Source organism: Kickxella alabastrina (assembly GCF_025024165.1).
Source record: "Kickxella alabastrina strain RSA 675 chromosome Unknown BX661scaffold_1, whole genome shotgun sequence".
NCBI classification, from domain to species: domain Eukaryota; kingdom Fungi; phylum Kickxellomycota; class Kickxellomycetes; order Kickxellales; family Kickxellaceae; genus Kickxella; species Kickxella alabastrina.
Window position 1 is genome coordinate 1,862,738 of NW_026251472.1, and position 18,772 is coordinate 1,881,509.

General features: G+C 47.9%; 8 protein-coding genes across 8 annotated transcripts; 1 reads left to right on the forward strand and 7 right to left on the reverse strand.

The window, feature by feature from the left end:
• Nucleotides 1–207: 207 nt before the first annotated feature.
• On the reverse strand, nt 208–596 carry BX661DRAFT_176129 (uncharacterized protein). Its single transcript, XM_051534269.1, has one exon. It carries the CDS (start codon nt 527–529, stop codon nt 251–253), a length of 279 nt encoding a protein of 92 aa, XP_051395515.1. The 5' UTR covers nt 530–596; the 3' UTR covers nt 208–250.
• A 74-nt stretch (nt 597–670) lies between these two features.
• Nucleotides 671–892, reverse strand: BX661DRAFT_133365 (uncharacterized protein; the record flags this gene model as incomplete). The annotated part of the gene is made up of 1 exon (XM_051532621.1): nt 671–892. A coding segment is annotated over one exon (222 nt), but the record flags the coding sequence as incomplete, so codon positions are not given.
• Nucleotides 893–4,366: 3,474 nt separating this feature from the next.
• BX661DRAFT_126010 (DnaJ domain-containing protein) lies at nt 4,367–4,552 on the reverse strand (the record flags this gene model as incomplete). The annotated part of the gene is made up of 1 exon (XM_051532460.1): nt 4,367–4,552. A coding segment is annotated over one exon (186 nt), but the record flags the coding sequence as incomplete, so codon positions are not given.
• A 407-nt stretch (nt 4,553–4,959) lies between these two features.
• On the reverse strand, nt 4,960–5,703 carry BX661DRAFT_192801 (ELO family; the record flags this gene model as incomplete). The annotated part of the gene is made up of 1 exon (XM_051537733.1): nt 4,960–5,703. The coding sequence occupies one exon, from the start codon at nt 5,701–5,703 to the stop codon at nt 4,960–4,962; it is 744 nt and encodes a 247-aa protein (XP_051395518.1).
• A 1,518-nt stretch (nt 5,704–7,221) lies between these two features.
• BX661DRAFT_195669 (uncharacterized protein) lies at nt 7,222–8,562 on the reverse strand (the record flags this gene model as incomplete). The annotated part of the gene is made up of 1 exon (XM_051537971.1): nt 7,222–8,562. One exon carries the CDS (start codon nt 8,560–8,562, stop codon nt 7,222–7,224), a length of 1,341 nt encoding a protein of 446 aa, XP_051395519.1.
• A 283-nt stretch (nt 8,563–8,845) lies between these two features.
• BX661DRAFT_139095 (S-adenosyl-L-methionine-dependent methyltransferase) lies at nt 8,846–10,061 on the reverse strand (the record flags this gene model as incomplete). Its single annotated transcript, XM_051532769.1, has 2 exons — nt 8,846–9,713; nt 9,862–10,061. 2 exons carry the CDS (start codon nt 10,059–10,061, stop codon nt 8,846–8,848), a joined length of 1,068 nt encoding a protein of 355 aa, XP_051395520.1.
• Nucleotides 10,062–13,365: 3,304 nt separating this feature from the next.
• Nucleotides 13,366–14,856, forward strand: BX661DRAFT_176141 (vacuolar fusion protein MON1). Its single transcript, XM_051534270.1, has one exon. The coding sequence runs from the start codon at nt 13,427–13,429 to the stop codon at nt 14,741–14,743; it is 1,317 nt and encodes a 438-aa protein (XP_051395521.1). The 5' UTR covers nt 13,366–13,426; the 3' UTR covers nt 14,744–14,856.
• On the reverse strand, nt 14,857–16,749 carry BX661DRAFT_176142 (acetyl-coenzyme A transporter 1). The gene has a single exon (XM_051534271.1). The coding sequence runs from the start codon at nt 16,576–16,578 to the stop codon at nt 14,911–14,913; it is 1,668 nt and encodes a 555-aa protein (XP_051395522.1). The 5' UTR covers nt 16,579–16,749; the 3' UTR covers nt 14,857–14,910.
• Nucleotides 16,750–18,772: the final 2,023 nt, after the last annotated feature.

Here is an 18,772-nt window from a genome sequence, read left to right on the forward strand (position 1 = left end):
ATGGAATTAAAAGTAGAACTAGGGCCAGTCTCGTCATATATATATATATATCTCGTTGCCTTTGTTGTGTACTTTGCCAGTTGTGCACTCCGTTGGCAAGAACTGGTTCTTCTGCGAGCAAACCGGTGTCTTGGCAAGTCAATGTTGTGATATTCGCATGTGCGCATCCATGCATATACATTATCAAATGGGGGGCATATCAGGGTGTCATTATTATGTCCCCTGATTTGATCCTACATGGTACCACCATCTATGCCCTGTTAATCGGCATGTCGATGAAAACTCGTTTCACGGCCCTTAACCTCAACATCCACTTCCATATCATCAGTCTGCTCAACACTAGTTTTTCCTCTTTTGGTCGTTTCATTTTGTCCAGCGAAAAAAAATTGCAAGACGGCGCAGTCGCAAACTTGACTTGCAAAATTGCACATGGAATTTGTTGTTTGGTTAAGCAAATATAATTTATCAAGTATAAAATTGTAAAATTGTAATTGTACAAATGTGTAAAGTGACTGCATTCAGTAACCATTATTTTAAGCTTGAAGCTTTCCAAATTGCTTTTTTTGAAGAATGAATGATGTATTCATAGAAATATGTAAAAAAAATTAGAAAATGAAAATGAAAAAACACATATATATCACTCTGCTCAGTGCTTATGCACAGCGCGCGAATGGCGCTCCAGCACATCCATACGAGCAAACCCGCGGTTGCAGTTCTTGCACTTAAACCCATCCGAGTCATCATGCAGGACCTGGTGGCGGGTCATATCGTGCTTTCTGGTAAAAGTCCTTTGACAATGGGCGCAGTTGAACGGACGAGCCTTTTCTGACCGCGGTTCGTGCGTCTGCTGGTGTGTCCGCATATTGTACAGCCTCGAGAACCCGCGGTTGCATATCTCGCAGTGGAACCGCTTCACCGAGCCCTCCTCGCCGTCATCTTCCCCCTCGCGCTGGCGCTTGCAGGATTGAGCAGCGGGCTGCGCAATGGGCTGCGCAATGGGCTGCGCAGCTGGAACCTGGAAAGTGGTCGTGGTCGTGGTCGTGGGCAAGTAGGATGTGCGGAATACGTCTTCGGGAGCCATGGCAAACAGCGGGGTCTCCATTGTTGTTGCGGTGGTGGATGCGGCAAGGTTGACAGCGAGCGGGGATACCAGCGGCGTGAATGCGTCGATGATGGGCGGACTGAGCAGACCAAGCAGCGAGTCCAGAAGGGGCGCGTCGCCCGAGATGCTGTCGTCGCTGAAGCCATTGGGAGACTCGGAGAACAGGGCGGCGTTGGACTGGTCGCTCCACTCGCCAAGGTGGGGAGCGGCATCCGTGAGGTTCTGTGCCTGCGTGAGCAACGACATCGCCAGCAGATCAATGGAGGAGGCCGAGGACGATGCCGTGGGCTGCTCGATGGGCTGGTAGGCGACCACAGGCTTGATAAAGTCAACGAGGGCGTGCACCAGATTCTGGCGGAAAGTAGGGTCATTGTAGGCCATCTGCTCCAGGATGTTGTCGGCCGTCATCTGAGTGTCCTTGGCCTTGATCTCATCGAGGGGCGCAAACAGGGGCCCACTGCCATACAGAGTGCTATAGGGGGCGCCAAGGCCAAACTGGGGCGAGGGTACGTTGGCGGGGTTAACGGGTGTGTTGAGGTAGCTCTCGTAGGCACTGGCAAGTAGGCTATCAAAGGCGGCAAGAGTGCCGGAGACAGGGGGCTCGGTGTACGTGGAGTTGGGAATCGGGGCGGTCGCAGGGCCACGATACAGGCCGAATGCGCTCAAATCCTGGGTGTCGACAGGGTGCGGTGTCGACCAGATATCGAGCGAGCGCCTAGCGTCGGTAATGGTAGGCATGGAGCGGGAGGACGCGAGCACAGCGGGGGACGAGGGCTGGCGCGACAACGACTCCATCTGAAGCTGGAGAGTGGGGCTATAGTAGTCGGCGCCGACGAACGAGTCGAAGAGCGAGTCGCCGGTGTACGGGACGTTCTGGTTCTGGTTGTTAGAGTTCATAGTTATGTAGGTGTTGCTGTTGCTGTTATAGTTTTTGCTGTTGCTGTTGCTGTTGCTGTTGCTGTTGCTGTTGCTGTTGCTGTTGCTGTTGCTGTTGCTGGTGTTGCTAATATTGTTGTTGCTGGTGTTGTTGCTAGTGTTGCTGTTGCTAAAGATGCTAGAGCTGTTGCTAGAGTTGTTGTAGTCGATGTTGTTCTGGTTGTCCTGGTTAAAATGATTGCGTTGACGGTTGCAAGTTTGTTCAGAAGTGGCAGAGTGAATATCGGTCTTGGTAAAGGTCAAGTAGTCGGTGTCCGAGTAAGTAGATGTGCACGAAAAGGCAGGCAGTCCGTGGATATAGTCGGCGGCGACAGCAGTGTCAAACAGGACACTGAGCGCATCCTCATTCAATACACGGTCATAAGAGTTTCTCTTGGCATTAACTGTGGAATCCGAGGTGGACTCACCAAAGATACCGACCGAAGCGTAACTTCGATGTCCTTCTGAGCGGCATCCCTCTGAAAAGAAGACGTGTGTATGGTTGCGTTGGAGTTCATTGTTGGAATTAAGGTTTTTGCTAGTTTCGAAGGCAGAAATGTCTGGTGTTGAAACTGGAGCTGGGGTGCAAGGCACGGTGACTGAATTCAGTAATGAAGAGAGTGAAGGTGTCTGCTTTAATGAATACACGGCTTCGGTATGAAGGCGTGGAACGGTGCTACGAGAGCGCTTGCTGTTGGAGCTATCGCGCGGTTTAAAGCGATAGCTGGGAAGCGGGTTGACAAAGTGGACGCCTTATATAAGCGTCTTGCTCCTTACGCACTGGACCTTTCTACCTGTAGTAGCCCGAGCACGCTCCTAAACTTGCAGTTAGTGGAGCTAAAAGAAAAAAGAAAAAAGAAAAACACTCTCTGGGCTATGGACAAATGCACGCAAAGAATGAGTTGTAATAAATAGTATGTTGGCAAGGAGCTAAGTGAGGAAGCGGACAGATGTTCTTGCGGCCTCTATACTGCGGTTCTAGTATATGAAAAATGGTTGTGCTGGCTGAAGAGAGCTAACAAAAAAAGGGTAAAGTGGAAATTCCTAATTATTTTAAGTATATGAAAATTGAGAAAGGTGTGAGAAAAAGAGAGAAAATGTGGGCGAAGGGACGGGCGACTGCGGCCTCCATTTTAAGCCAATCTGGAAAGGGGGGCGAGGATGATAGCGGAGAGGGGGAGGGGTCGGAAGGGGCTGAAGCGAGCGGAAATAAAAAATAAGTGGGGCCATACAAAAAGAAAATCGACCTTTTTAATTTTTTTCTTCCTCATCGCGAAGACTTTGGCCCTACAAAGCAAGTCTGCAAAGCCAGCAAATTTATATATCCCCTTGTCTTGTAAAATCAAGTCTACGCTTGTTTCAAGCAGCTTATTTTTCGTCCTTTGTCCTCATGCCAGCCCGCTTGATTTCTCAGTAATTAAAGCGAGCAAAATGTGTGGAAGCACGAGTGGCATTAATTTCTTCGCACATGTTGCGCGCGCCTTTTCTGCTGAGCGTCACCATTGTTATCTCCCGAAAAGGCTGGAAGTTAGCCAGATTGGCAACATATCCTTTGCTTACGTGGCCCTTTTTTCGCCAGACCATCTTTTATTTTCCTGCAAATCCGGCCGCAGCAACAACAATGTTCCAAGTTCCGCTGTTTTTTATTATCTCCCCAATTTTTCGTTAACTTGGATGAAAGCGCGCTTCGAAAAAGCAAAACAGTCACAGCGTCGTCCAAATACTCCACAAAAGCATTCCGAAGCATAGATGTGACACATTGGCAAGGTTGAGAGGGTGTGCGAATACGGACATGTTATCAACCCATTGTAATTGCAATTGTAATTCCATTTCAGCCCTGATATCCTTGATTGTCACATTGCATTATTTTCAATTGCGTAAAAAATATATAGTAGGTACAAGCGTTTTTTTCCACTACGCCTTTGGCTTTTTAGTCACGCCGTCGCGCTCTTCTGCAGATACACGCACAAAGCTGGATCCCGCCCAAGCAACGCCAAACACAAATGCCGCAGCAGCCACCAGTTCCCAGAACTGATATATGGCGATCTGCGTGTTGCTATATCGGCTCGTTCCTGCTGTCTCCTTTGCATGTCTCCCAATATCCTCCGCCTTCTTCTTCATCTCCTGATAATGCCGCTGCTCCCACTCGGCAAAGTTAGACCTAGGGCGCTGGCCGGCCCGCGAGTTTCCCGGATAAGCGCCATTCGATCGCCTGTACTCCTCGGCCCGTCCATCCGGCGCAGTCTTCCTCGACGAGTACTCGCCGCTACTCGAAAACGCCGTATTGTGGTATCGATGCGTAGATGCGTTCCCAGAATAACCACTGGTGGTGCGGATCTGCAGTGAGCGGTCGTAAGCCCGCCGGCTCTGCTCGTTGCCCAGTATCGAATAGGCTTCGTTGATTTTGAGGAACTTTTGGTGTGCGTTGTTCGATCCTTGGTTTCGGTCTGGGTGCCATTTCATGCTGCTTTTGTAGAACGCCTTTTTAATGTCGCTATGGCTTGCCGAGGTGGGCACGCCGAGCAATGTGTAGTGATTGGTCCGGTGCACTATGCTGCAGGCTCCCGAGGTGTGTATGTTTGCGTGTCTCGTTGAATTTGAGCCGACCGCCGCCATGTGTTTGAGTCCACCCGCGAATCTGCTGTGAATCGAAAACATGGGATTATGCCTTGCGAAAGTGTAAAAGTTGTAAAAGAAAAAAAAGAATATTATAAGCAATTGAAAACAGTTATGATAAGGTTTCCAAATGCACAAAATTAAATAGTACACGGCACAAATATAAAGGCTGTTGATTTTCTTCTTCTTCGGTGTGTTAGTGTATGCAATGTGATGTCCCATGCGCAGTCGAGATAAATGCTAAGAAAATAGAAAATTTATTGATCAACGAGAATCGAATATATAGATCATCACCCCACCAATTTGCACAGTAACAAAAAATGCGGCTAAGCTTCCTTCTTGTTCTTGCCGCTGCTCTCGTTTGTCAGGTAGGTCCGCACAAAGAATGACGAGAACAGGCCAAGCAACGGGAAAAGGTACGCCAGGTTAATGTAAATAGCAATCTTTTGCCTACCATTCTCGCATCCCGGGCAGAACACGTAAAAGAGACAGCAAGAGATGCCAAAAATGAACTGGAAAATCTGACTCGACGTCAGCAGGCGCTTCCCAGGCGGCCTAATCCCCGCCGCTGTCAACGCATAAAACGTATACATCCACGTGTGAATCGCCGAATTCACAATAACAAAGAACGCAATAGGCACAGCAATAAAGTAGCAGCCAGCCCACATTGTGATGACCGCCCCTGCATGGTGGTACATCTGGAGCGTACTCGCCTTGCGGCCCTTATACAGAATAATCAGCGTGTCGATGAACTCATAGTACTTTGACAAGTAAAAGTAGAACGACAGGCGAAACAGTTTGGCGTTCCACATGGTGAATTTCGTGTCGCAGACGCCCTCGTACAAACCGTGTGTGCGCAGATTATCTACTAACCCAGAGACCATAGACACTAGAGTCCACAGGGAGTAGACTGCCAGGATGATGTTGTGGCCAATGACCACTCGCTTAAAGACCGGTGATTGCGCGCGCTTCAGTGGCTGCGCCTTTGCAGCGATGGGCTTCTGTGGATTGGCCTTCATGATTAACACCGTGTATGCAGCAGCAATAACCAGCGGCGTTTTCCAGTGCATTGCATAGGGGTACAGCCATCCCAGAGCAAATGAGTCCAGGGAGGTTGTGATTTCGGCCGGCGGGGCGTATCTCTCAAACATTCCTGTTGCCTTTTTGTTGATAAAAATAAAATGTTGATAAATCCGCCAAGTACAGATATGATGATAGATGAAAAGTGTGAGAAAAAAGAGTAGATAAATATAGTTATCTCAAGTGCGCTTAATGATGCAATACAAAAAATACTGATAAATGGCAGTATATGAAACAAATAGATATAAGGGCTAAAAAATGAAAGAAGAAAAACAGATAAGAGATAAAGGAAGAAAGAAAATGAGAAAGACAAAACAATAGTAATATATAATACTGAGAAATAGCAACTGCACCGTGTATCGTCAGACAGAAAAGGAGGGGGAGGATGGTGATGAAAAGGTACCAGGGTGAATGCGACAAGGCGACAAGGCGACAAGACGACTACAACTGGAAAACACGAATTCGCAGAAATTGCAGTCAATACAACTGCTGTACTATGTATGTCATGAAATTGAGGCTTGGAATAAGGCAGATGCAGGAAATAGAAACAATGATAAGGCTTTCTTAACGCCATACATACCATGAGCGGAAAAAAGCAGTTAATTACTGTACAATAGATGTTGGGCTGTGCATTACTCCATTTCTACAAAAAATAATATTACAAAAGATAAAAAATGTTTTTGGTACATTATATTGCATGTGTTGAGCACATGTAATAGGCATATATTGACGCAAGTGTCAGCTGGAATATGTAAAATACAACTTTGGACCAGCATTGATACTACAACTGGCGCATGCGCACATTGCCTTGCCTTGCCTTGCACCCCCCGCCAAAAAGACAAACAGTGATATCCTTTATCGTTGTGGAATCCCAAAAAAATTAATGCCTCATCCCACTATCCCAACAAGAATCCGTATGTAAGTACAGGCTGTGGCCGTGGATATTTGCGGACAAATGTTTATATGCCCAACCAAAATCAGCTGAAATCAGCTGGCACCAACCGCCATGTTCCTTATCTCGTGATAACAACCCATGGATATTTGAGCGAGCGGTGGAGTGTGAAGGAACAGTGTCGCCGTAAATTTTGCAATCCAAGCAAAACACCAAACGAATAGAATAAAACAGTAGAAACAATAAATGTGGAGTTTTTCTGAAAAATTGAGCGGTGCTCGCTGGTGCCAAAAAAACAATATATCTGACGATACATTTAGAAAACTCAAATAAATTATTTACACCCTATTTTATACCAAAAACAATGCCCGCTAATTCATGCTTTGTTTGTTTTGTTTGTTTTCGATAATAACAGCGCCACATCCAAAAACACGACGTGCTTGTTTGTTTGTGTCCAACACAGAAGACTCGCTCCCACGGAAAACCCTATTATCACAAATTAAAGGCGGCTTTGGAAAAACCTGCATTGTGCAAATCCAGGGCAGCCACCGAATTTGGCGAGCGACTCATCTATTCACAAAGTTATCATGTGGCTTATAGCCTTTTTGCAACAGCATCATTGCTTCTTGGGCCCCCAGTTAATCCTAGCTTGCACGGACGTTGTCGACCGCTTGCCATTGTCCATGCCAGCCCTGCGCCTGGAGCCGCCCAGCCCGTCTGACATGGATGTTGCCAACGGATAAGCGAGCGAGCGGGAGGGCCGCGCCAACTGAAATATGGCTGTGGTGTGCGATTTTCCAATGGGCTGCCCTGGGCCGTTGTTAATAGCATTCTCACCGCCAATTCCGTTCAGGTTGATGCTGTCAACCGGGAATGAAAAGGTAAATTCGCCTTGCTTCGGCTTCACTCCATTCGACGGCAATGCAGCAAACGGGTTTCCGGCAGGTTCCTTTGTCGTTCCAAATGCCGCCAGCGGCATCTCAAATGTGGATGTCAGCCTGGCCGGGGGCTTCGCGACTCTGGTCCGATTCCACGCCGCTGCAACGGAGCTGCCGACAGCCGCCGCGTCCTCTTCCAAATCGGTGTCCGTGTCGGCGACCACATGATAAGAGGCATTCTCATCGGCAGGCGCATCTGCCCGCATGCTGTGATCCTGTTGGGTCGATTGGCCACTCGCAGACCTTCCGACACCTGCGCTGTTTTTAGATATTTGTAGTTCAAGGTCTGCAACCTTGCTGGCTAGCTGCCCATTTATACTCACGAGCGTCTCGTTCCTGGACTTCTCCCTTTTCAGCGTCCGCACAAGCTGCTCGTTGGTCGAGCGCACGTCACCCATACTGAGCACAACGCGTTTCTGGTCCTGCAACTCAGCCCTTGTTGTCGCAAGCTCATTCTGCAGCACCTCGATCTGCCGTGCCTGTTCGGCAACTGTCTTTTCGAGCCGCATATTGTACGTTTTAAAGTCCGATGCAATCTTTTTGTACGAGGCTGCCTTGTCCTTTATCAACCGTCCGCTTGAAGCTTCCATGCCGCGCATCCGGCACTCCTCCAAGTACTTGGCTTCCGCGGCCTCCAGCTGTGCCTTGATCTTTTTGGTCTCCGACTGCGCCGATTCCACGTTAGCGCAGAGCGTCCTTATCACTTTGTTCCTGTGCTGCACCTGCGCAATAGAGACTTCTGGTTCGCCGTTGGCGTCAATTTCGCCGGGCGCATCGACTTCAAAAAACAGAGTAATGGGATTGCCCGAATGTTTTGTCCGGCATGTGGGGCATGTACTGCGGTTGGACTGTGCAAGCCAGGCGCTTACGCATCCCTGGTGGAAAACGTGCCCGCAGCTCAGCACCGAGGGCTGCTCTTGCCAGTCGGTCGGCACGCCTTTGCTACCCTTGTCGCCGCCGGATGTGTCGAGCTTGTTGATATGTTCGAAAAGGCTTTCGCAGCAGATAACGCATGACATGGCCGCCTTAAAAATGTAATGTGAATTTGTCGATTTATCTGAGAAATGCAAATGAATACAAAAAAGAAAACGCGAATGCAAAAAAGAAGGAAAATGACAAAAGCGCAGTCGCATGAGAACAAAGGTTCACACTAGTTGGTCTTAAATATCAGACATGAGCAAGCACAATGCCGCGATTGATCAAATTTGCTAATTTGATGTATTTTTGTTGACAAAAAAGTGAAAAAAATTAAAATTAAAATGGCTGCGCATTTCCTTGTGCAAAAAAATTAGCTGTCCATGTTTACTCCTTTTGCACCCACTTGCACGTCGGAAGGTTATAGCTCTTGATCATCCAGTACGGGCGCTTGATACCCTTCCAGGTCCCCTCGTCCATGGCAATGTCGCTGGCCACCTGCGAGTACTGCGTGTCCATGCCCAGCTTCAGCAGGTCGGCGCGTGCAACGTGGCAGTAGACGTCGTGGAACAGCTTGTGGTCGCCGCCCATTCCGTTAAAAAAGCTGTATATGCCGTCGGGCTGGCTGAGGATCGGTTGCTTCTCCCCATCATCGTTGTTGCCCGCGAATATGGCCTTGTGGAAGTCGTCAAGGTCCTTGTAGAACTCGCCAAAGGTATCAAAGAAGATGCCGTCGTACGGTCCCAAGGCGCGAACCTCATCGAGCTTGTCCTGCCACCGGCCAAAAAGAATATACACGTTGGGCTTCTTGTCCCAGCCCTCGTCCTTCATGTGCTGGTAGACGTCCGGGTGTGCCTCAATAATGACGTGCTTTCCAGGGCTCAGCTGCTGCAACGCAGTGTCAATGATGCCCATTCCAAAACCGACGTTGAGAACAACACCGCCCGAGTTCGCGCAGATCGTCTTGGCGTGCAGCTCCATCAGCGGCGCCTCCCAACTCATCATGACGCCGTTCTTCTCGGCGTCAACCAGCCTGTCTCCGCTGTACACGACGGGCTGCGTCAGGTAGTCCTCATTGGCAGCCTTGCCATCAACTTGGCCCTTGTTGAACAGACGCAGAATCATCTCGGCGCGAATTCCTGCCTGAACAAGCTCGTTGTACGCTGCATCGTGCCCGCTGCTCTCCGCGTAGTCGCCGGCAGTGTAGTTGCCCACATCAAGCGAGTTCCATGGAATGCCAGACTTTAGCACAAACCTATAAATAATCAATTGCGATTATAATAAGCAAAATGCGGAAGAAGGGAAATTAGCAAGCGATTTGTTTGTCATTTATATTTTAGCCAGCAGCTGTGCGCATTTTGTGCATATTGCAATTTGCAAACGCGGATTATTCACTAGCGCACCTCACCGTGTCCACATCGCCACTCGCAGCGGCAAAGTGCAGTGCCGTGCGGCCTGTCTCGTCTGTGACAAAAATATCTGCTCCCTGGTCTACGAGCTCCTTTGCGCGCTGGCTATTTCCCTCATAGCATGCGGCGAGCAGCTGTGCCTCCTTTGATGCCACCTTCTCCTCGCAATTGCGCTCGTTATCGATGTCAGCCATTTGTAAAGAACCCTTTGTTATTTTTGTATATCAATTGAGTTGTTATTTTTAGTCTGAAGCGATCGACTATTTGTTGTTAATTGCTACCTTCCTCCTTAAAAAAGGTGTGTTGACAGTAAGCAATTAAAGCGCAGAAAGAAATGTATATAAATAGAGCGAGTCCTTTTTTTCTGTACACAAAGAACGTGAGGTGCATACGGGTGATGGTGCCCGTCGGCCTTGGGTCGGCAGAATTTTAGATAAAGAAAGAATTATGGCTTTTTAAAGCAAGATTTGTGGAGCTAGCGATCCAATTGCGACCTATTCGTGAACACGCGAATTAGTGGCCGCAAGTATGTAGAAAGGACAAAGGCGTATCCAATTTTTTTGCTGTATTTTAAAAGCACTGAGCGTTTAAACTTCCAGCTAGTCTAATTTAAAAACAAATACAAGAGTAGTCCGGGCACATGGTGCGATTATGCCAATTCCGTGAATTGCTAAGGAATCTGTTTCGTGAATACTACTACAATAAAATTGCATTATTGCAATTGATAAACATGTGCGATAATACATACACCACAGCATTTTCGTGCATTCGAAACATTTGCTCCTCAAGGAAATAACAGCCACGCTTAGACGCTGATTTCTTGATGTGAATGAGGATATTAGTGACACATATGCTCGCTGGAGTACAGCTAGCTTGGCACACACAGTAGTCTGGCAGTCGCATGCTATATCTGGGAAAGGTAAAATGGCTTTGCTGAAATACTCAATCCTTTACATTGGCACCGTTGTCAATAATTTAGCCTTCAAATGGCGCATTATGTATTATATCTTCCAGGCACAAATGACATCGACACACCGCCATTGCCACTTAGCAGAAATAAAACCAACCATGAAAAATTTATTTCTGCTAGGTGTTGCATATTACCATCTATCCTCGAAATTGTTATCAAACATCGTTATCGTTATCGCCAATGCTAAAACAGAAAACCTACCCTTGTTCAGTGCTTACATTATGTGCAAAGCAAACTCGACATTCTATCTTTAAAATGAGCATGACTGCATACATGATGTTTACACAAGTCAAAGGATCAACTGTCTGCCATGTTATTCTCTTTGCCTTTGCAGACGCTACTGCGGCCAGCTTACTACAATAAACAAAATAAAACATTGGCATGCATCAACACGCATGAGGCCTGTGATATTCACAGTTGCTGTTTACATAGTCGCCATTGCCGCTGATGTTTCCAGCGATGTGCTAGTGCAGGGGCAACATGCTAAGGCGCGATATGTACATAAGCATTATCTTTTGAAATTGGGTTTTAAAGGCTCTCGCCATCCAACTCTCAACATTTTGCCAAGAAATCCGTTCATTTTCCCGCCCAACTTAAAAGCGAGCAATCCAATCTCTGGAAAATTATAATTTCCGCCGGCCAATTTTACATGCAAATATTTAACGCTTTAACCATCCACACTCGTCATTTCTTCTACGCTTGTATCTACCCAACATTTTTCTTGACTACCCACCCTTTAACCTGTCAGAGCTATAGCGAAATATAACCACCGCCATCGCTAATTTTCGCAACCTGTTGCAAGGTCAAAGATACCGCTCACACGGGATCTATCGTTTTCCAGAAAACAACACATTGTCCAAACTACACCAAGCTGCACCAAGCCACAGACTCCGCTGCCCAAGACATTATAAATATTGCACGACATTCCTCTTATTTTCTTCTCCAAGTTACTACTCGTTTCATTCTTTTCTACACCTTACTCTTACGCTCAGCAGTTGTCAAAAACATCCCGAATACCTCATATTCAACAGCAGGACCGCATTCTTTATTCTTTCGCACAATGATAGCCAATCACACTACAAACCATCTCGCCAGCACCACAAATACCTGCTGTCAGCTCCCAGCAGCCCACAAGGCCGGATTTCCTACACTGGTATGCAGCCTGAATTACTACTACATTTGCAAGGTTTGCGGATACTACTCAATACACCTGGCCGACAAAAATTTGCACCTGGTCTTTGAGGGTCACGAAGACTGGCTTGAGCTCTGGGCATAGCGCAGCACGCTACGCCTGCATCCACCACTGACACCTGTATTTCATTTGGAACGCCACTTTCTCGCTTGGTATCGTTCACTGCATTTAATGAGTCCCCAACATCACTTTATATTTTCTTTTTCTTTTTCTATACGATATTGCTATCAGTGCTCTTCTTAACGACTTTCCTTTATTCACTTTTATACCGCAACGCTTGGCCATCATGTTATATATATATATTTTTTTTTACTTTAAATCAATATAAACCAAACATGTAACTTATCACACATCCATTGCTACATTCATATCGGCGCATCGCATTGAGTTGAACCATGCGATACAAGCGGACGCTGCCTCCAAAATAACTGGGCAATTCCGCAGCACATATTACAATATCTCGAAACAAATAATTTATCTATGCAGCCAACAACAGCACGCTGCAATACATTACACAATATGGAAGAAAAAAGTCAAGTAATGTTCGCGCAGAACAATGCGCTGAAAACCTCCCATTCATTGGCTACACTTGAGTTACCAGAGTGCTTATTTCTCCGAAGCGCGGCCGTGCTTGGCGTAGTAGGTCTCGGTGCGCTGCAGGCGCTTCTCAAAGTAGTGCCAGTAGACCTCAGCAACAACGTATCCGCTTCCAAGGCCGATGACGAGATCACGGGCGACACGTCTCTTGAACATACCAACGATAGGCTTCAGGGGAGTAGCGGACGGCATGATTGATAGTTAGGCTAGTGGATGTCGATTGTTATCTATATGTATACACGTGTAGCAAGAAAGGGTTCAAGTTGTATATTTTTTCTTGCACAAATTAGAAATTGGTTCACTCTGCCAAACAGATTGTGCTTCTTCGCATTTGGGGTTCCCACATTTATAGAGACCGTCAATTTTTAGGTTTGCAATAGGAGGGCTTTTCTCATTCCAAAACGAAAGTGTGGCAAACATGTGCTGGTGCCAATGACAAAAGACTCGCTCTGATTCGAATAACTTACACAAACAGAAAAATAAAATGAAATTGAAGAAATCAAAAAAGAAGGGAAAAAAGAATTTGAATTCGAATTGTAATTGCGCAAAAAATATTAAGCGTATCTCGCGCCCCACAGAAGATCCATCTCACAAAAATGTCTCAGCGATAACAACGGCTCGACTCGGATGTGCAATCTTTGTGGTGTGGTCACAAACTGCGGCTCGGATGACCGTCATTGCCCTTTATGTATTTCAAATTTATGCTCCTTTCCATTTGTTTCGCTCTCTTTTATTACCGTTCCAATTCGTCAATTCTTGCTACTAAATTTTCCAAACCTTACAACTATAGTTAATTGCTCATGGAAAGACATGGCACAAAGTACGACCGCACACAGACGACACTAGGATATGATCATGGCAGCGAGCTCGAGGCTGAGGAGCGACCTGAAGATTTTCATTCGCCCGAGTGGCGCAAGCGCAGCAGACACTTTCTAGTCTTGAGTAGTGCTGGAAAGCCCATATACAGCCGATATGGTGACGAGTCGCACCTATCGACGCTGATGAGCGCCATCCAAGCGATTATATCAACATTTGCCGATATGAGCGACCCAGTGCGGTCAATGACTGTCGGCAGCCACACACTGGTATTTTACACAAACGGGCCGCTGTATCTGTTGGCTGTCTCAGACAGGGGAGATCCAGAAGACCTGCTGCGCAATGAACTGCAGATTCTGCACAGTCAGATAGTGAGCATATTGACATCGGCGCAGCTGACAAAGATATTCGAGCAGCGCAGCAATTTTGATCTTCGGCAGCTGCTGGGCGGCACAGAGACCATTATTGACCAGCTTGTCGACCGCATGGATACCGACTTTACTTTTTTGCTTGGGTCGCTGGACACGCTGTGGATACGCTACCGGCTGCGCGATCGCATCGGAAAAGCCCTACTGGCATCGCGGCCAAAAGGCCTCTTGTATGCGATGATGGTTGCAGATATGAAGCTGGTGACACTCATGCGGCCGCGCAAACACAGCCTGCATCCGTCGGACCTCCATCTTCTGTTCAATATGTCATCCTCTAAGAACTTTGCCACTGGCGAGCATTGGACGCCCGTGTGCTTCCCAAAGTTTAATGACAAAGGGTTTTTGCACGTGTATCTAAACTACATCACGCCGAACGTCGCAATTATGCTTGTTTCTGCCGATCGCAACAGCTTCTCAACCATATCTAAATACTGCCAGAACATTGCTGAGGATCTGTCGACCGATGACTCTCTCAATAGGCTGGACGATGCCGCAACCCAACGAGCTTTGAGGCCACGCGAGCTGGGCGTGAGCGGGCTGCTACAGTTATATTACAGACATAAAACGTTGGTCCAGCATTTTGGCACGCGCTTCGAACAGTCTGTTGATAGCGACCAGCAACGACGGATCATCAGCACGTACAAGAGGATGCGGCTGTACATGACCAAGGGCGGGCCGAATCCACTGCGAATTATATACCACCGCAGTGCAGAGGACACAGTCCTAGCCTGGCAGTCGAGCGCGTTCGAGTTGTATGCGGCGGTCGAGCCGTTGATGGACGTGAAAGTCATGATTCGCCTGGTCAATACTGTGCTGGAGTGGATCAAAAACGAGGAGGACCACTTGTTTGTGATAAACGCACCCAGCTACTGACCAATTCGGCCGGCAGCCTAAAATTAATATCTTTATAATACCCAAAGCTGCAAAGGTAGAATAGTTGTGCCAAGCACACGTGTATAAAATTTATAAAATTTCTAATATCAAAACCAATTGTCTATAAGCACTTTTAAACAAACAATATACATCATCGTATCGCGCAGTCAATTGCGCGCGTCCTTGGAAACGCGCCAGACATGTGCTGGTATGCGCTCTAGCTTCATCACCGTTGGGCGAATGAAGCTGTAGTACACGACTAAGGCAAACAACACGCACACAGTAGACATGACGTAGTAACCGTCCCACTTCACATCGCACACACTGCCCTCCTTGGTGCATCGGTTGCGGTCCTCCTGCGCAGCGCACGAGTACAGCTCGTTGATCGAGCCCTCCGGGGGAATGCACGTGGCACGTGTAAAGTAGTCGACAGAGCGCATAATGAAGAAGACCGGCCAGGTTCCGCCAAAGTTGCTCAGCGTGTTTAGCAGGGTCATGTAGGTACCACCAATGACCGGGTCAGCGATCTGGGTGATAAATGCTGACAGGCCGACAAACTGCACAGTACCGGCCATCGATCCCGCCACCTTGGTTATGATGACAATGCAAAAGTACCAGTTGGTCAAGCCGGTCTGTGGGAAGTAGTGCACGGTGGCCATGCTGAGTACGCTGCAGAGCAGCCGCAAGATAAATGCCACCCTCCATGGCTTCATCTTGCTGTCGCCCTGGCTCCAGCGTGCAGCGTAGTACCCAAAGAAAATCTGGACTGGGAAATCAATAAGGACCGCCAGCGCCATGTCTTCCTTGTGCAAGCCGTGCTCGATGAGCTTAAGCTTTGTTATGGCGTCATTGGGAATGAAGCCGATCTTGGCAAAAAACAGAACGGCGATAAACAGCTTCATGTGCGGCAATTTGCAGATGCGCCAGATGGTCCTGTACGTCTCGACAAGACCGTACTCTTCCTCCTGGTCTCCGTCATTTTCAGCCGAAGAGCGCTCAACCTTGAATAGCACCAGATACAATGTAACTAGGACGTAAATGACCGACCACAACGCCATGTAGGATCCAAGCTGCAAAAATCCGTCTTCGCGCGGCGAAGAGTAGATGTATTTGTTGCTAAACTCGGAAGAGTTTAGCGCGAGAAACACGGTGAACGAGAGAAAGAAGCCGCAGTTGATTCCAACTGTCTGACATGTTGATGCGTAAGACAAGTTCTCCTTAGACAGGAGGTTCAGCGCCCACCCGTCGACGGCAATATCTTGGGTCGCGCTCAAAAATACAATGATTAAGAACAGGTACATGATCTCATATATGTTGTCTGCAGGGTTGCTCATGAGTCCGTCTATGTGAGAGCCCATCCACCAGAACATCACAGCAAGCACAAGCTGGATAGGCACGATCCATGACTTTCGCCGGCCAAACTTGCGGTCGTACAGTGAGTCGACAATGGGGGACCAAAATAACTTGAGCGAGTACGGGTATCCGGCCAGCGAAAACAGCCCGACTTGCGCGTAGCTTAGCTTTTCTTTGAGCAAAAACGGAATGCTGCCGTGGGCCAGTCCAAGCGGGACTCCCTGGAGCCAGTAAAGGGCTATAAGGAGAACAATGTTTCCAAAGTCCTTGTTGCCGTAGAGGCGCCTCCACTTGTCTACCAGGTTGCCGCCTTGCGTGCTTTTGTTTGTATCGTAATTCTCGGGGTCTTCAACCTCGAACACCTGTCTGTGCGACGGTGAGCGGTCACGAAAATTTACAATAGTGATTCCAATGTCGCTCGAGTATCCGCTGGGTGGCGGCGATGATGCCTCTCTTCCACGGCGCCGCGTTCTTTCGGCCATGTGAGTGTGTGAATAGTCTGTGTTTTTTTTGGGCTGCACAAAGTAGAGATGGCCAGAATAAATTCACAAGAGACGATTGAATTGCTTAAAAATAAAAGAAGAAAAATACAAAAGAAGAAAAGTTCAAATGCAAAAATAAAATAGAACGATATTGCGGAAAGAAAATACAAAATGACAAAATAAAACAAAAGTTTGCCATCCGTTGTGCTGGTTTAATTTCAAAACACAGCTAAAGTGGCCCGTGCGTTGATCGCTGCGGCGAATGGCAGCGAGCTGATTCATTTTGATAAATGTTTCAAAATACACCCGCACATGGAATTATTTCATTTGTCGCTTTACGATCAATTAGTCCAACAGAGCAGTAGCCAAATATTTGGCCGCGAAAAAATCAACAAACTCGAGTTAATCGGCGATAAAATAACATTAGAATATCTCTTGGGAACTTTATTTTAATATTCTCTCGTATTTAATTTTTTTGCCAAAAGAGCAGGGCGTGACGGTTAAAAATATAGTATGAAATGAAAAAATGTGATGAAAAAAGAACATTGGAAATAATAATGCAAAAATTAGTATCAAGTACCGCGCATGGCCTCAAATGTCGGTTGGGTCATTTTACTCATTATCTTTATTAGCAGCCTCTGGAGCCTCGTCGTCCTCATCGCTCTCTTCGGCATTGCGGTAGATCGGCGACTCGCAAGACGAGCTAGGCGGCTGGCTGCTCTCGCAGGAGCTGCTGGCGCAACCGGTCTCAACTGCGTTGATGACAGTGTGGGTCGGAGACTTGCACCGTGTCGAGCTGTCGATCACAGCATACTCAGAGTGCGTCTTCTTCGCCGGCTTGTGCTTATGCTTGTTAGCAGCGCACCCGGTTTCGATGGTCTCGATCACAATGTGACTCTTGTTGCAGTCAGTACCTATGTACACATATTCGGTATGCGTACGCTTGGGTGACTTGCTGGCACACCCAGTCTCGATAGACTCGTAAACAGTGTGAGTGTTCCTGGCAGCCAAGCTTTTGCACTCGCTTGTAAGCTTTGGGCACGCAGAGCTGCTAACACATCCAGTTTCGATGGACTCATAGACAGTGTGGGTGTTCTTAGCAGCTGGGCTCTTGCAGTCGTCGGCGGGCTGGGGGCAAGCAGAGCTAGTGGCACACCCGGTTTCAATGGACTCGTAGACAGTGTGGGTGTTTTTGGCTGACTCGCACTTGCAGTCGTCAGCGGGTGGCGGGCAAGCAGAACTGGTGGCACACCCAGTTTCAATGGACTCGTAGACAGTGTGGGTGTTTTTGGCTGACTCGCACTTGCAGTCGTCAGCGGGTGGCGGGCAAGCAGAACTGGTGGCACACCCAGTTTCAATGGACTCGTAGACAGTGTGGGTGTTTTTGGCTGACTCGCACTTGCAGTCGTCAGCGGGTGGCGGGCAAGCAGAACTGGTGGCACATCCAGTTTCGATAGACTCATAGACAGTGTGGGTGTTTTTAGCAGCTGGGCTCTTGCATTTTCTGGTAGGCGGCGGGCAGGCAGAGTTGCTGGCACATCCGGTTTCAACAGCAGCAATAACAACATGGGTAGGCGCAGCTGAGCTCTTGCAGTCGCTAGTGGGTTTAGGGCACACAGAGCTGCTAGCACATCCGGTCTCAATAGACTCATAGACAGTGCGGGTGTTCTTGGCGGATGAGCTCTTGCATTCACTGGTAGGTGTCGGGCAAGCCTGGGACGACAGGCAGGATGAGCCAATGGATACAATAACCGTATGGTAGGTGTTGTCACCCTTAGTGGGGCTAGCACGGAAGGTGGCTGCAGCCTTGTGGATTACAGGGGTGGGTCCTTCGTCGTCAGAGTCAGAGTCAGAGTCAGAGTCAGAGTCAGAGTCCTGGCTCATGTCAAACATGCGCTTGCCCAAAGTGGTTACGCTCTCCTTATCGTCGTCATTAGAGACGGATACAACTGCTCTGCCGAAGCAGTCGACGGCGTCAAGCGCAATAATGCAAGTGTCAGGCTCATCGCAGTCATCATCAGACTCCTCCTCGTCGCAGTCCTTGCTCTTCTTGCTCTTTTTGGACCTGGTCTTCTTGCTCTTCTTATGCTTGCTCTTCTTATGCTTGCTCTTTGACTCACTGCAATCATTGGTGGGCTCGCAGGCAGCAGTGGTCTTGCAAGGGTTGCTGGTGGGCTCACAAGGGGTGATCAGC